Source organism: Salminus brasiliensis, chromosome 7 (genome assembly GCF_030463535.1).
Source record: "Salminus brasiliensis chromosome 7, fSalBra1.hap2, whole genome shotgun sequence".
Lineage (NCBI taxonomy): Eukaryota > Metazoa > Chordata > Actinopteri > Characiformes > Bryconidae > Salminus > Salminus brasiliensis.
Genome location: NC_132884.1, coordinates 40,873,937 through 40,891,604, shown reverse-complemented (window position 1 = coordinate 40,891,604; position 17,668 = coordinate 40,873,937). Strand labels below are relative to the sequence as shown.

General features: G+C 40.6%; 1 protein-coding gene across 1 annotated transcript in view; it reads left to right on the top strand.

Annotated features, from left to right (window-relative positions):
• Positions 1-17,668, top strand: part of shq1 (SHQ1, H/ACA ribonucleoprotein assembly factor) — a 76,191-nt gene that overhangs the window by 11,546 nt on the left and 46,977 nt on the right. Inside the window, exons 6-7 of the mRNA XM_072683216.1 lie at positions 2,261-2,373; positions 4,295-4,392. Coding sequence (XP_072539317.1) covers positions 2,261-2,373; positions 4,295-4,392 — 211 coding nt within the window. The remainder of the gene's footprint in view (positions 1-2,260; positions 2,374-4,294; positions 4,393-17,668) is intronic.

The following is a 17,668-nucleotide window of genomic DNA, read 5'->3' as shown; positions in this document are numbered from 1 at the left end:
ACATCATCAACTGTTTCGCTCACTATAACATGATGGAGACATGATGGCCCCCTTAATGGCACATTTACCTTAAAAAAAAAAAAAGAATACCCAGACAGTACTTTAAACAGAAGCACTGTGCTCTGCAGTTTCTGCAACAAGGAATTTTCCCACCATAAGCCTGAAAGATCACCTCTGTAGTGTTCTCCTGCAGTGTGTAGAAACTGATTAAACACCAAGCTAAACCATCCAATGAGGACTGAGTCATAGTACGGTTGACCATTTACTGACACTCTTCCTCATTAGCATACAGGTGAAAACCAGGTGTAAATAAACAATGCAAAACTTGTTCTCAATTATACATTGTGCTTACTTGTAAACATTTGCTGTTCTGAACAGTAGGTAGAGAATCAGTAGGTAGCGAAACAGTTGATGATGTGCCGGGTCAAAGATCAGCAAAGAAGAAGATTAATCAGAATCAATTTTTTGAACAAAATTAATCTAAATTAGTCTAAATCTGACAGAAATATTGTTTTTAAGGATGGTTTCCTGGATTAATACGTTGGTACCTGTGTGGAAATATCCAAACGACTAATCAAAGCCTCCAAAATGCTGTTCGGGACACCTCTTGGTTTCCATTTGGCATGCTGTGCAGTTAGCTGGCTCAGGAGACTGTACTAGGGCTTGTGGGGTTTGGTTTTAGCTCAGCTCCATCAGCTTTCCAGAGGCATGTAGCTTGCTCTCACCGGCCTAAAAACAAACTGAAAACAAAGTTTCTCCTCTTGTCTTAACTAACTTAACAAAATCGTTTTAATATCACAACTGCTGATCTATGAACTGTAATATGTCTTAATGCTTGATGAACTTCCGACATTGCCTTTTAGATGCTTCAAGATACTAGGAGACTACAGGGTGGGCCATTTATATGGATACACCTAAATAAAATGGGAAAGGTTGGTGATATTAACGTCCTGTTTGTGGCACATTAGAAGCTTGTAAATAACTCATGAAAGAAAATAAAGCACATCATTGTTTTTCATGTGAAATTCTCAATTAGTTTGATGTGTCACATGACCCTCTTTCCATTGAAAAAACTAAAGTTGGATCCAAAATGGCCGACTTCAAAATGGCCACCATGGTCACCACCCATCATGAAAAGTTTTCCCCCTCCCATATACTAATGTGCCTCAAACAGGAAGTTAATATCACCAACCATTCCCATTTTATTTAGGTGTATCCATATAAATGGCCCACCCTGTAGTTTTAGAACATTCACTCATGTCTGCCTCGTTTAGGTTGGCCGCAGAACCCCCGGAAACCAAGGAAGTCCACGGAAATCTGCTCATTACGCATCGAAATTTAATTAATTTAACAAAAAATGAATTAGTAATTAATAAGTAATTTCTTACGTATGACAAAAATAAGCAACAACAAATCTTAAAATACTAGAAAGAAAAAATGGAAAGATTAACTAAGTGCCTTTAGGGCATCAGTATTCAGTATTATTTCAGTAGTGTGAATGCAGACTTCACATCAACTGTAACACGAACCCCTGTGTTCTCCACAGAGTGACCACAGTTTCCGTTCTCCGTCACTGACGTCCAGTAAGAGCAGTAGTGGATGCCTGTTCTGGTCAGTGACTGTATAGATGTACTAGTCATATGTGCTACATATATACAATATATGGACAAAAGTATTGGGACATCTGCTGCTGTTCATTGTTTTTTCTGAAATCATGGATAGTAAAAGAGCTGCTCCTGCTTTTGTTGGAGTAACTGTCTTTCTACTAGATTTTGGAGAAAAATATTGCTGTGAGGATTTGATTGCATTCAGCGACAAGAGCGTTAGTGAGGTCAGGATGTTGGAGGAGGAGGAGGAGGAGGAGGAGGAGGATGATGATGATGATGATCATCACCACCACCCTACCTCATCATCCTCAACTCCCCAACTCATCCCAAAAGTACTGGATGGAGCTCCTCCACCACCATCATTCCAGAGAGCACAGTTCTTCCACTGCTCCACAGCTCAATGCTGGGGGGCTTTATACCCCTCTAGCCCACGCCTGGCATTAGGCAGCATGGTGCCTATAGGTCCTAGGGACTAGACAAGCTGTGTGTACGTGTGCATTTGCACATCTGTGTCAGCAATAGGTGCAACTTAAAGTAGCTTGGTCGGTGATCATGTGATGATGTCGTTCGAATTACTGTACTGGTACTGACGACTTCTCTGACCCAGTCTATTTTCGGTCTCATTTAAATGATTCCTGTTCTCATCCAATCAGGAGGAGCTGTCGGACGTGACTGACGTAGAAGATCCCGAAAATTCCACTCCTGCCATGCGGAGAAGCAATCGCTTGGACGCTGAGAGCACCATATTTTGCGCTGATCACTACCTGTGAGTAAACCGTGTAGTCTTAGTCTTACAGTCATCCACCTACAGGCACACTGCATGCCCCCCCCCCCTTTTTTGCACCCTCTGCTACTCTAGGAAGACTTTACACTAGACGTCAGAACATAGCTGTGAGTATCTGATGGCGGTCAATGAGGTACTGAGGTACTGATGCTGGCAGGTTAGTTCTCGTGCAGCATCTCCTCTCTTCTCTCAAAGGTGGAGCTCCATCACATATATATACAGTGGTTCAGTGGATGTGTGTATATAGTGTATGCATACACTCATATATACACTAAGTGGACAAAAGTATTGGGACACCTGCTCAGTCATTATTTCTTCTGAAATTAAGGGTATTCAAAAGAGCTGATGCTGCTTTTGTTGGAGTAACTGTCTCTACTGTCCAGAGAAGAAGAAGGCTTTCTGCTACCTTTAGGAGGTGCATTGCTGTTAGGATTTGATTGCATTCAGCAGCAAGAGCTTTAGTGAGCACCTTTTGGCATGGGCTTTGGCTTTGGACTCATGGCTTCTCCAGAGCTTCCTGTTTCATTGCCCATGCCGTTCTATGGAGATTGTATGAGGGGTGTTACTGACGCTACTGAATGCCTGTGTCAGCAATGTTTGCAAAGTCAGTGGAGTGCTAAAGTGGTTAATATTTCTAAATGTCCTGTTGGGCATGCATGCATATTTTTAATTCTACATTTAATCTGTGCATGTTATAATAAAGCTGTGGCAGCAAATTTGCATTCAGCTACAGAGCTGTGCCTTTACCAGGAGTGATGGCAGATTTATGCTTCCATTACCTCTTCTGGAGAAAATCACACAGATTGTTCTATTTGTAAACTGTCAGAGAATTAATACCTTTCTGGCACTCCACCTCTTTCTGACAGTGCCTACTTCCCTTGCCAAGCTGTCTAAAAGGGTAGGTGACAGCTACAATTACTGATTCTAATGGCCCGCCAGTGTTTTATGGAACTCCCTCTTCTGGGAGGTCTCCAAAGTGTGTGGTTATAGGCCTTCACCTTTTTCTGTCAAAACAACGTCACTCCTGCCTAAAACCGCCTCAATTAACGGGACATGCACTCTGCGTGTCTGTGTGTGTGTGTGTGTGTGTGTGTGTGTGTGTGTGTGTGTGTGTGTGTGTGTGTATTTTTTATATATATATATTTATATATATATATATATTTAACATGGTCATTAGGCAGGTAGCAGTGGTACTGGTCTGGCATGGGTGGTGGGGGAGCCTGCTGGCTGCTATTCAAATGTAATTACTTACCTACTTAATTACACAGAAATGTATGTGAAGTTCCTGTAATTTACATTTGATTTACATTCTATAGTTTATTTGTAACATACAGAGTTATGCATGTTACATACAGAAATCTAACAAGAAGATAATAATACTAATAATATTCAATGTATAAAATAAATAAATAGATAAATTATATGCAATTTAATGAGATCAGTAGAGAATATATACACAAAAAATAATAAAATAATAAAAAAAAGAAATATATATATATATATATATACACAGACAGAAATAATACAAATATGTAAATATATATTAGACATAAATAAAATGGAACACAAATAAATAAATAAATAAAAATAAGTTTTATGCAATTTATTGAGATCTGTAGAGATATATACACAAAAAATATAAATATATTAAATAATATATATAAATAATAAATACACACACAAATTCTATAGAAAAATCAATCAGTGATCAGATAAGATGATTAAGTGTGCAAAATGCTGAATATGTAAATTCAAAAAATAATAAATGGTCATATTCTACTTGGAGTTCTCTGCTTATTTGAGTGAACTAATCAGAAATGATTCACTCCAGAAAACACTGTGCGTTATTATTGGAGATGCTTTCAGGATCTTTTGAAGAACTGTGTGTATTATTCCTTTACAGGTGCGATATGTTTGAAGGTGGAGAGACGAGGGAGGTTCTTCTGAGTTTCAAGCCATGGTGGAATGAGCTGAAGCCAGACTCGGATCACCCTGAAGCCGGTAAGTGAACTCACAAACAGCCTGACTGAAATGGCCTTTTTAATGCAACATCTAGATTGAGATGTGTGACTGAGTCCACTGCCACGAAGCAGCTGAAAACAGGGTCTCTGATCTGGGATCTGAGTGTCTTGTCCCAGTTCGAACCCTCTGTTATTACTTGACGTAATGCCTGTAAAAGCAGTCTTTTAGCAAATGATAATCTATTGTAATCTAAAGTACAGCTTTTCTCCTTTTTCCCTTCATATTTTAAAGCTGGTGACATCACTGGTTCCTGTAATTTGCAGGACTGGGTTTAAAGGTTGTACTCATTGGGAATGCTGATCACTGTGTTTTCCCCATACACATGAGGATGAGGTGCAGTTAGGGGGAAACAGTGTTTACAGTTTGAACAAAGCTTGTGAGTGTGAAGCACTTCTACATGATCGTGATATTAGAATAAACACTAATAATAACACTCCTACAGAAAGTGGTGGAGGTTCTCCATCACTGTGTTCATCATTAGAACATCTCCAAAGTTCTCCTCTCTCATGGAGTCTAGTGTTATTTAGAGTTCTCCTCAGATCAACACCTGGTTTGGTGGTAAATCAGGGCTTAATGATGGTAAATCAGGTGAGCTGCTGCTGCTGCTGCTGCTGCTGCTGCTGCTGATGATGGAGTTGAACACATCCTCCACGCTGTGCTGGCTGGACTGGGGGGCGTCCAGGAGAACCCTGGAGGAACCGAGCTCTGTTCTTCAGACTAGCTCACCGACAAGATCTCACTACTTTTTTTCTTCAGAATGAGAAGCTCTTGTTTCTCCTTTTTACTGGATTTATGTTCAGCTGCTTTATCTGTTCTGATGAGATCTGGAGCTTCTACTGTAAAACTCTCTTACTGCTGAGAGAGAGGATTTAAATAATGGGATTAGGTGCCAGAACCTGCCAGAACCTGTACAGTTCTGTAAACACACAGTGACCTCTGTCTTATTACATAAATAATCTCAGCTATTGAGATACACACATGTCAAATTTAAGGTATACTGCTGTAGCAGATTCTATTACACAGTTATTAGACACACCTCGACCAAAGTGGGACCCCTTAATCATTTACGTATCCAAGTTTCTTAGGTTATTTTCATTTATTTAAGGCCTCATTTAAACATGCCGTTCTATCAGACCTGTGGAACACACTGTATTATTTAGAGACATGCATCAAAGCCAAGAAACAGTACAGGAATCCTTTGCTTTCAGCATCTGTCAGTCATCTGGCGCCAGCATCGACCAGCAGGTGGCATTGCTTTGCTGAGAACTAATCGTGACACAGTACGGGCGTCTACGGCTCGCGCAGCTAAATCACTAAAGACAAATTGATTTATCAGCCCTCGTATTGAAGCGGGAGGTCAGATTCCGTGGTCAGTCGGTATTTCACAGCCTCAAAGCTGACTCACGGAATAACGTGGGCTGCATCGTGCCGGTCGTGGCGTTGAATCGCTGAGTCATTTTATTTTTGCACATAGAGGTGTACCATGATTCATTTGGCTATTTCAGTCCGTGAGGCATACACACACACACACACACACACACACACACACACACACACAACCTACTCCAAAACCCACTGTCAGTCTGCTCTCACTGTCGCTCTCTCTCTCTCTCTCTTTTTATCTTTATCTATTTCTCTCTCGCCCTTTTTTCCATTCACAACCCCCCCCCCTGTCACTGGCATTTCAAATCGATGGGTTTATCTGACACATTTAAAGGCGTGATGCACGGATCATTGACTCAAGAGCGTGGGGTGTGTGTGTGTGAGTGTGTGAGTGTGTAAGTGGGGGGGTGGGGGGTTGGTGGTGAGAGCGATTAAGCGCCGACAATTCAATCATGCTCTTTCTCTGCCTTTAGGAGCCTGTTAATTTCGCGATGCCCCGCGACCCAGCCAACAAATGACTCTTAGCTGCCAGCGTTTGGCAGCACAGAGGAAGTCGAGGAGGGGAGAGAGAGATTAAGATGGAATAGATAGTGCTATCGAGAGAGAGAGAGGGGGAGGAGTGTTTTAGATGTGTGAGGGTGCCTCTGCGCCACCAGAGCAGCTGTCAGTCTCCTGCAAGCAGACATCAATCAGCAGCACGCCGCTTTGATACACTCGCTGCGAGAGACGCTCTGTAGAGCACGGCTACACAAAACACACTCGTCCTCTAACCGCTTCTCTCTCCAAATCAGCGCCACACACATGAAGCTGGGCGATACGGGATAAATTTAACATCGCTGTGTCACAAGACATGAGCTAAGGGTAGAGGACTGTTTAACCCCTGGAGCCCTAGGTTTGTTACTATTCAGCTTTTAATCCTGATGCAGAAACGGGTGTGAATTGTTCCGTAACCGCTTGGTGTAGCGTGTTTCGTGGAGTGCCGCAAGGTTCGATTTTAGGGCCTGTGATACTGATGTTACATTTGACAGAAGTGTAGTTATGAGAGTGAAGAACTGATGAGTCTAATTAGATAAAATAACCACGGATCACAGTAACAGATTAACAACATCCCAGCGATTGAGCAGCATCTGAACATTCAGCAGATCATCATGAGACTTTTACTGAAGACTTCTGCTAAATTCTGCTGTTCTTCACTTTATTTGTAGAGTCTAGGTTCAGATCTGTAGATGAGAGATCACTGATCATCTAGCACCATATGTACCAGCCCATCTCAACATCCTCAACCAGCTGCTGCTATAGACCTGCTGCCCACACCAGTCTGCATCTTAACTGGATTAAAGAGCCAAGATGCGGACTAGGATTAGGTTTTCGGTTAAGTTTAGGATTAGGGCCAGGGTTAGGATTAGGGGTCTGACGTGTTGACGATTCGCCGGGTCGCGTAACCCTGAAAAACTGAATGAACAGGTTGATTTGGTTTCACTAAACTGCTGACAGTACAGCATATATACTACCAGCAGCACCAACTTCAAGCTCAGACTTTGAGAAGAGTTTAAATTCACAAGCTTGTCTTGCAACAATTAGATCATCACCCACAGATCTAATCATGGCCATGTGTTCCCACCCCTCATTTCTACTTCTTTTCAGCTTCTTTTTCTTCTTCTGTTGTTTAATGGGTGACGATAGCCTGTCTCAACTTCCTGAATTTGGTCAGAAAGTCCGACCCATCCAAAACAACCAACCAAACCTGCAAACGCTTTTTTGTTGGACCAAACTTTTGATTATTTGGTCCAGACTGTGGACTGATGCTGGAAGGTGTGAAAGCACCCTAAGGTACACCTTAATCTAGATAATAAAGATGGTTGAAATGGTCCTTTTGGTGATGCCATAGGTTTCAAAGCTGTAAAACCTTTTAAAGGTCTAAAGAGCCTTCACTTTATGTAAAGTAAAGTTTCTTTACTAATTTAATGACTCATAACACTCCCATCCAAAACACTGTAGAAAAGATCATTTGAAATGTTAATTAATAAGATTACAGGTTACAGCAATGATATTTACTCTTAAGATCACGCTGTGAACAAAAAGGGCTCTTTGTTGTAAAAGGGATCATTTAAGCCATAACTATAGTGGAACCTCTTTAGGTGCTATAAAAATTGGTTATTTATAGAATGGTTATATATAATTTATATATTGAAGTGGATCCTTTGAGGTGCTGAGATTCCACATAAAACCACTGCCTTTACTAAAGTACCCTTGAACAGTTCATCTGACAGTGCACTTTAATGAATCTTGCACATTATGAAATTATATATATTTTTAATAAACCTACTTCATTAAAAATGAACATTAAAACAACTCACAATTCCTCAGGCAGCGAAGTGTCCCCAAACTTTTGACAGGCAGTGTACACATCTGCTTTTCAGCACGGTTTCTCAATATGCTCTTACACACACACACACACACACACACCGCTCTTCTCGCTCTGCACTTATCCGGTCCGTATGTAAAGCCGGTGTGCTGAGCTGTAATTGCCTGGATTGACAGTTCCAAGCAGCCTGGCTGTGATTCAGGCGTTTTAAACCCCACTGCCTCTCCATCCCAGCTCCTCCGTTCCATAAGAATCGTTTGGTTTTTCGAAATCCCCCACAGACTGCATCGTCCTCGTTAAGTCACAAAATTAAGGTTAATTAAATCCAGCACTTTTGTGCCAGGTTGCTGATCTGGACCACGTTTCAGAGTTACAGAATAAACTGCCTCTGGAACCCGTGATGAAACATGCCTTCAGAGGCAGGGAGATTTCGTGCTGTTCTAGTATTTCACTGAGTCTTTCCACACTTGGAGTTTCTTGCCAGATAGATGGATGTCAGCCTCACTGCGATGATGTAGAACCTGCACCCGAAACGACCTCTGATGAAACCCTTCCCTCCAGCACAAACCGCACCAGGCGCAGGTTTCCTTACACTTACAGGACCTAACTTAAAGCAGCGATAAAGCACTGATACCGGTACTGATGGCACCTATAAAAGTCTTCCACTGCCTTGTGTAGCCCGTGGTCCTCTGGGTTAGCGCTGGCAGCATGGTGGGAGCGAGCAGCAGCAGTCTGTACAGATGTAGGTTATTTACCGGTATTGTCTGAAATCGTCAGTGTAATTGTGGCTTTTTATGTCTAACGGTTTTAATTAGCTACACCACCAGCTGACGGTAGTTGTTGGTATCCTGGCAACGTCATGACGCATTGCTGCCTTCAGAGTGCCTCTCAAACGCAGTTGGGTTGTAGGTACCTTCATCACCATGCTGCCATTCTGAGACGGCAGAGGCAGCAAGGCATCAAGGCAGCTGCCCTCCGTTTCGGACTTTCTCACAGCCTGTGTAGGAATTGGTATTTTTTGCTCTTGGGCTCCCCCTATACACACTGTACATATACTGAACACACACACAGTATACACACACTATTCATATACTATACACACACTGCAAATATATTGAACACACACTATACACACACTATACATATACACACTGTACGTATACTGTACACACTACATATACTATACACACACTACATACATTACACAAACTACAAACACTGTACATATACTTTACATACAGTATACATACATTATATACACTATACACACACTATGTACTCCACACTATATATACACTATACATTCACTACACACACTATACATACATTATATACTCTATACACACACTATGTACTGCACACTATACATACACTATACACACACTATACATACATTATATACACTATACACACACTATGTACTCCACACTATATATACACTATACATACACTACACACACTATACATACATTATATACACTATACACACACTATGTACTCCACACTATATATACACTATACACACACTATACATACATTATATACACTATACACACACTATGTACTCCACACTATATATGCACTATACACACACTATGTACTCCACACTATATATACACTATACACACACTATGTACTCCACACTATATATACACTATACACACACTACACACACTATACATACATTATATACACTATACACACACTATGTACTCCACACTATATATACACTATACACACACTATGTACTCCACACTATATATACACTATACACACACTATGTACTCCACACTATATATACACTATACACACACTACACACACTATACATACATTATATACACTATACACACACTATGTACTCCACACTATATATGCACTATACACACACTATGTACTCCACACTATATATACACTATACATACACTACACACACTATACATACATTATATACACTATACACACACTATGTACTCCACACTATATATGCACTATACACACACTATGTACTCCACACTATATATACACTATACATACACTACACACACTATACATACATTATATACACTATACACACACTATGTACTCCACACTATATATATGCACTATACACACACTATGTGGGCAGCAAAGTAAGAATTTCATTGTACAGGGAAACTAGTTTCCTTACTGTGCATATGACAATAAAGCTTTGAATCTTGAATCTGAATGAATCTTGAATGTACTCCACACTATATATACACTATACACACACTATGTACTCCACACTATATATACACTATACACACACTATGTACTCCACACTATATATACACTATACATACACTACACACACTATACATACATTATATACACTATACACACACTATGTACTCCACACTATATATACACTATACACACACTATGTACTCCACACTATATATACACTATACATACACTACACACACTATACATACACTATATATGCACTATACACACACTATGTACTCCACACTATATATGCACTATACACACACTATGTACTCCACACTATATATACACTATACACACACTATGTACTCCACACTATATATACACTATACATACACTACACACACTATACATACATTATATACACTATACACACACTATGTACTCCACACTATATATACACTATACACACACTATGTACTCCACACTATATATACACTATACACACACTATGTACTCCACACTATATATACACTATACATACATTATATACACTATACACACTATGTACTCCACACTATATATATATACACTATACATACACTACAGCAACTATATGTACCCGATACACACTACATACACTGTACATACACTACACACACTATACATGCATTACACACACACATACATACATTATATATGCACTATGTACACTACATGCTATTTATACACTATACATTACACACTATACATACATTACACAAGCTATACATACATTACACCAACTATATGTACACTACATACACTGTACATACACTAAACACACTATACATACATTACACACATACATACATACATACATACATGCATTATATACACACCATGTACACTGCATGCTATATATACACACTATACATTACACACTGTACATACACTACACAAACTATATGTACACTATACACTATGTACACTACACACTATATATACACTATACATACATTACTGCTCTGATTAAAATGTACAGGTTTAATATACAATCTGTAAAATGTTTTTATTACTATTTACACATACACTTCGGATAAGATGCATGTGCACTAAATACAAATCACGCTTTAAGCGCCCCCTCATGGACAGCTGCTAGCTGAGAGCTCCAGAAGCTGTATCTGAAGGTGTAGCAGCATGTGGGCTGAGGCAGTAGAGTAATACTACAGGATTTTACACTAATATGACTCTATGGGTTCTGCAGCGTTACACAGCAGCAGTTCTGGAGAGAGGTTCTCCTCCTGCAGCTCCACCACCAAACCTCCATAGTGCAGTAGTAGCAGCAGCGCTCCTTCTGGCTCGGAGTGGGAATGACTGAGATGCCGTTCTCCATGTTAGAGAGTCAGTGGAGCTTCAGCATGATGATCCTGAAGCTGCTGATTATTTTAAGGTGAAATTTCGACATTATGTCGCTTATATAACAAAAAGAAAAGGAGTATAACTGTCCCAGGATGGAAAAATAGCAATTCTCACATAACACGAAGTCATCAGCTGTTAACCATGATTCTCCATCCTGGTGCTCTTAGTGCCACAAGCATTTCTGCAATAGTAAACACACCGGAGCGTTTCTGATTCTCAGACGCTCAGCCATTGTTCGCAGCAGCCATTGTTTGAGCCTCCCTAAATAAAGCCTCATGCACATTCACAAGGGCACAGCTCTCGCGTTGGGAGTGCAGTCAGCGAGTGTTTAGGAAATGTGGAAATTCCACATGTGCACATTCATCATTATCAAATTCTCACCGACTTATTGACTGTTGCCTTGGTTATGTTGGCAGCGGCGCAGGCTCCAGTGTTGTTTTTGCTGTGTCTGCCAGCAAGTAAACAAACAGCAGTGTGTTTACTGGCTGAACGCTGGCCAAGGCCTGCCGCCGCCGCCGCTGCTGCTATGGCCGCTAATCCCTGTGATTAAACATGCATTAATGTTGAGCGTCCGTGATTAACTCACTTTTAAAGGATCAGTTCGTCACCATGGCCTGTTTCGTGTGTCTGTGGTTCAGGGCTGGACTTGTGACTGTAATTGAACGGAGTGTGTTCAGTGCTGTTCAGACAGGAACAGCGTTACTGGGGGAGGAGAGGGAGTGTGATTATTGCTGGCGTTTCTTTGAGATTGCAGTCCAGCTCATGTCAGTAAATATTCGAGCGGATTTCATCTATGAAGCAAACTGTAGAAGTAGTTGTAATAATCTTGTGCTTTAAAACAAACTGGAGAAATAACCTCTAGGTTATATTAATTTAATGCTATAAAGCGAATTATTAAAAACAAAGATTATTGTTGCGCTCCATGCAATATGCAAAATAGGCTACTGCAGGTGTGTAAAGCCAAGAAATCTGAATATAAATGAAATGGGGAAATATTGCCCACACACTGCTAAAAATTCTGTCTGTATATGAGTGCAAGGACAGGATGATATGCCTCCTGTTTCTTTTATTATTATTATTATTATTATTATTATTATTATTATTATTAATAATTTTTTTCCCCCAGTTTTCTTCCGATATTTGCATTTCCTGGGCTTTGAGAGGGTTTTGGTCCAAAGAGGAGATAGAAATCAGGACAGAATTATGATTATTACTGGAGGCCTTTAAATCTGTGACCTTTAATCTATTTATTCCATCAGGGAATGAATGAGGATCTTGATCTCCGTTCTTGTCTATAAAGACTATATAAAGGACTTCTCTGATCAAAATGTTTTATATTATGAAATTATTTTACTGTATTTAAATTCCTGTCTTTGTTACTGAGTGTATCTCTCTTGCTGTTGTACTGTCGCTTTAAGAAGTCCCTGGCAGAACCTGCACAGGTGAGGGCAATTTGATTGGGTCTTCTTAAGGAAAGGGGGAAAAGAAAAGGTAGGTGGAGCTGACCGCTAGAAGCTGAAACTTTTGCTCAGTTAGTGTCTGGTGTACTGGAATAACCTGTACCTCCAAATTGGTGACTTTACAAGGGAAGGCAAAAATGGTCTCAAGTTTTGAATGGAAGTCAATGTAATTTAAGAGTTTATTCCAAGTAATTTAGAGCATTTCTATTGGTCTATTTGTCTTGAACTATTCACACAGTGTACAGAAGCAGCTACAGGGTTCAAACTATTGAGAAAACTAAAAACGTACCCAAATGGAGAGACATGGTTTTCATTGGACAGCATCAGTATATTCTTCCTAGATGTTTTGGAGATGTTCTGACCCAGTCATTTAGAACCTCACTCTCCGTTCTACCTGTTAACCAGGTAACTCTAAAAAGTGAAGGTACACTCTTAAAAATGAGAGTGCTACCAAGAGTTATCCAATATAGATCATTGATGAAAGTGATCAGACCACCAGGACTACTGTTGTTCTGCTCAGCGCTGAAATCATATCAATATTGAGTTTATTCCAAGTAATTTAGAGCATTTCTATTGGTCTATTCATCTTGAATTATTCACACAGTGTACAGAAGCAGCTACAGGGTTCAAACTATGGACAAAACTAAAAAACTGACCCAAATGGAGAGACATGGTTTTCATTGGACAGCATCGGTATATTGTTCCTAGATGTTTTGGAGATGTTCTGACCCAGTAATTTAGAACCTCACTGTTTGGTTCTCGTCAAAGTGTCTCAGATTCTAATGCTTGACCATTTCTGCTGTTCACTTACTGCCTAATAGAGCCACTCCTTGACAGGAGCCACTGTAGCTGAAGGTAATCAATGTTTTTCGACCTAACTGGTCAGTGGTATTAATGTTTTGGCTGATTGGTGTATACTGTATATGGATTTTTTCAGTGTGATCGTGATGCACTGCATAAATTGAGTCACATTACCCAGCTCTCCTGTCCATATACTTTTTGTATTTGAGCAGGTACAACACTATCAGTATGAAATTGAACTCTACAGAATTAGCACCGCAATTGTGCAATACACCTCAGTGTGCCGAGATCAGGATAAGAATACAGACCATAATAAAAACAATAGCACAAGCTCAGCAAACAGTGGTGTGGATTCTCAGCAGTGCTTTAACAGCTGCAGCGTTGCGTGTTAACAGACTTTGGACTTTGGCAAAAGCAGGATGTCTTAGTTAGCTGGGTGAGCTGGACTTCAGTCAGATCGTTGACCGGTACAGCACAGTGCGAACACTCCCTATTACTGTACTCTCAGTTCTACCTGTTAACCAGGTAACTCTAAAAAGTGAAGGTACACTCTTAAAAATGAGAGTGCTACCAAGAGTTATCCAATATAGATCATCAATGAAAGTCCCCGAACCACCAGGACTGTTCTGCTCAGGTGCGCTGAAATCATATCAATATTGTATAAATAATATAACCATAGTAGAGATGGTTGGAATAATGAGGGTGATGATGGTTATTGGAGATAATAATAATAATAATAATAATAATAATTAATGATCGTGGTAGCAAGAGTCCATGTAGACTACAACCTAGATGGTAGGCAAATAGCAGTGGCCGGAGGGTGGGCAGCTGGTCTGACGCGGGTAGCAGGACAGCCTGGCAGGTGTAGGTGCTGCTAAGGGTTCTTTGAGCGATGCCATAGAAGAACCATTTTGGGTTCCAGATAGCGCCATTTATGTAAACCCAAGAGTGAAGAAACTTTACATTTCCTTTTTTTTGTTTTGTCTTTTGTGGAACCAAAAAGGGTTCCTCAATGGCCTTTGGTTTGCTTGCCGGGGGTCTTTTTTGTGTTGTTGATCTCCTGTTACTGGATTCCTGTAAAGCTACTTTGGGACGACACCAGTTGTAAAAAGCTCAATTCTAATAAATTTGATTGGATTTGATCAGACGAGTGGACTAGGTGATTAATCTGAGTTCCAAGACAGTCTAAATGAATTGCAGTGAAATGCTCGGCTAAGGTTGTGCCACAGACTCCAGGGTGCGGTGTAATTATTTGGGGTACTGACAGCAGTGAGAATCAGGCAGTCTAATTAAATTACTAGATTTTCACACAGTAAAGTTTCATCAGTAAAGTTATATAATTCTAAGCAGGTCGTTCTGTGGAGTAAAATGGGTAATATAAAGGCATCCGTGTTATCCGTTATTGTTTCTGGACATTTACATTAATGGCATTTATCCATTAACGTCTTACAGGGTTACTTGTATTACAGAGGTCAGAGGGCCAATGTAGTGTTGGGAGTCTTGCCCAAGGACTCTTATTGGTGTAGCGCAGCATAGTCACCCAGACCAGGAATCGAACCCCAGGTACCGCTCGCTGGCTGGTAGTGGTGTTCTGTTTGTATGGTGTATGTTTCTACCAGTGATTCTCAAAACGTCACTCAAAAAAGTTATGCAACCACAGTTGTAGCTCCACCCATCCCCATTAAAACAGACCTGCCCAATTTCCATCTAATTTCCCTCCTCTAAACTGTCCTTCCATCTCCAGTGTCTCCAAATCCCTGCAGCTAGTTCTCCCTGTGCTGATATAGCCCCATTTTTAATCAGTTTTTAACCCTTGCTCTGCTCTACCGTAAGAAGGCGGGGCTACACAGGAATGAAGTGATTGACAGCCTTGGCTGGAAGAGGCCGGTCGTCTGCAGCAGGACCTGCATGGCGTCCTCTCTGTTCAGTACGTGGAGTCGTAGAGGAACTTACACAAGCTGCACTTTTACTGTTGGAGCGTCCACTTACCGGACAGACTGGGAATCCAGGGGGGGAATCTGCTCTGCTTCTGTGTTGGAAGCTCAGTGAAGACGGTCTGAGACGCTGAGGCTTGGTCTGGGAGAAGGGGGCGGGTCAATCAAGTGAGTAGGCGATTGTGGCTTTGCCAATGGTCTCCACACCACTTCATCCCAAAGGTGTTGGATGGAGCTCCAGCACTTCAGAGAAACCAGTCCCACTGCTCCACAGCCCAGCGCTGGCCCTGGTTCCCTGCATGTGACTGCTTCTCGGGAAGCGGATTGAACTTTGGCAAAGCGTCTCAGTTGGAAAAGACTGAACCTCAGTCAGAGCTTTATAATGGAGAGTTGAGTGACGGGTCTGTTAGACGGGACCAACTTGCTTGAGTTGTTTGGCTACTAGTGAAATCACTATCACGATAAATTGTGTTGACAGCGGGAACAGGGAGATTATGAGTAGGCTAGCAATTTTGTGTGTGTGTGTGTGTGTGTGTGTGTGTGTGTGTGTGTGTGTGTGTGTGTGTGTGTTAGGGAAATTGTTAGTTAGAGCTCTGGGCTATTGATGACCGGGTTGTAGATTCAATACCCGGGCAACTTGAGCAAGGCCCTTCACCTTCTCTGCTCCCTGGGCGCTGGAGTTGGCTGCCCACCGCTTTGTGTGTGTGTTCACTGACCCTAGTTCCTAGTCCCCTAGTTTAATTTACTATTTAAACCCACCTCTGATCCCACACGTGTCTGTACGAGTTCTGCATAGAGTGATGCTGAGGATGGTAGAATAGTGGCAAATCTGAAAAGAGTGGTTTACTTGGGGGACTATTTTGCCTTCCAACACCCTCATCATGGACCCATGAGCACCATGAGCAGATTTTTATGTATACATATATATATGTGTGTGTATGTATGTATGTATGTATGTATGTGTGTGTGTGTGTAAATACATATGTGTATATTTACACACATATTTACACATTATATAAATATAATATACATATTATAAAAAATCCATAATTTACATATATATTTACACACACATGTATATAAAATCTGTAAATATATATACAAATATATATGTAAATATACATACATACATATAATTTACATATATACACATATATATATGTAAATATATGTATATGTAAAACTAAAATCCATAATTTACAGATATATATATATATATATATATATATATATATATATAAAATAGAGTAAAGTAAATATAAGACTTTCATTCACATCAGACAAACGCCATTAATGCTCTTATCCTTGAGTCATGTTACGCAGGTAGGAGGCTGACGTTACGCAGGTAGGAGGCTGACGTTACGCAGGTAGGAGGCTGACGTTACGCAGGTATGTGAATGTAGAGTCTTGCCCAATGACTCTTATTTGTGTAGTGAGGTGTAGTTGTCCAGCCAGAGAATCCCAGTCTACCACAAGGAAGGTACTGGTGTTACCCACTCCCCTGCATCGACTGCTTTAAAGAACTGGGCCCTCTTTATTTGTGAGGCTTGTGAGATTTTATTGATCAATAAAGCCTTTAATGGAAGATTGCCACCAAACATCAATAATAATTTACTAATGCTTCTTATCAGCCCCTCTGCAGTGATTGGATTACACTGCAGGCCCCACGTGCTCATGCATTTGTCCCTTTAATCCCCAGAGCAGTTCGCAGCGCTGGTGGGT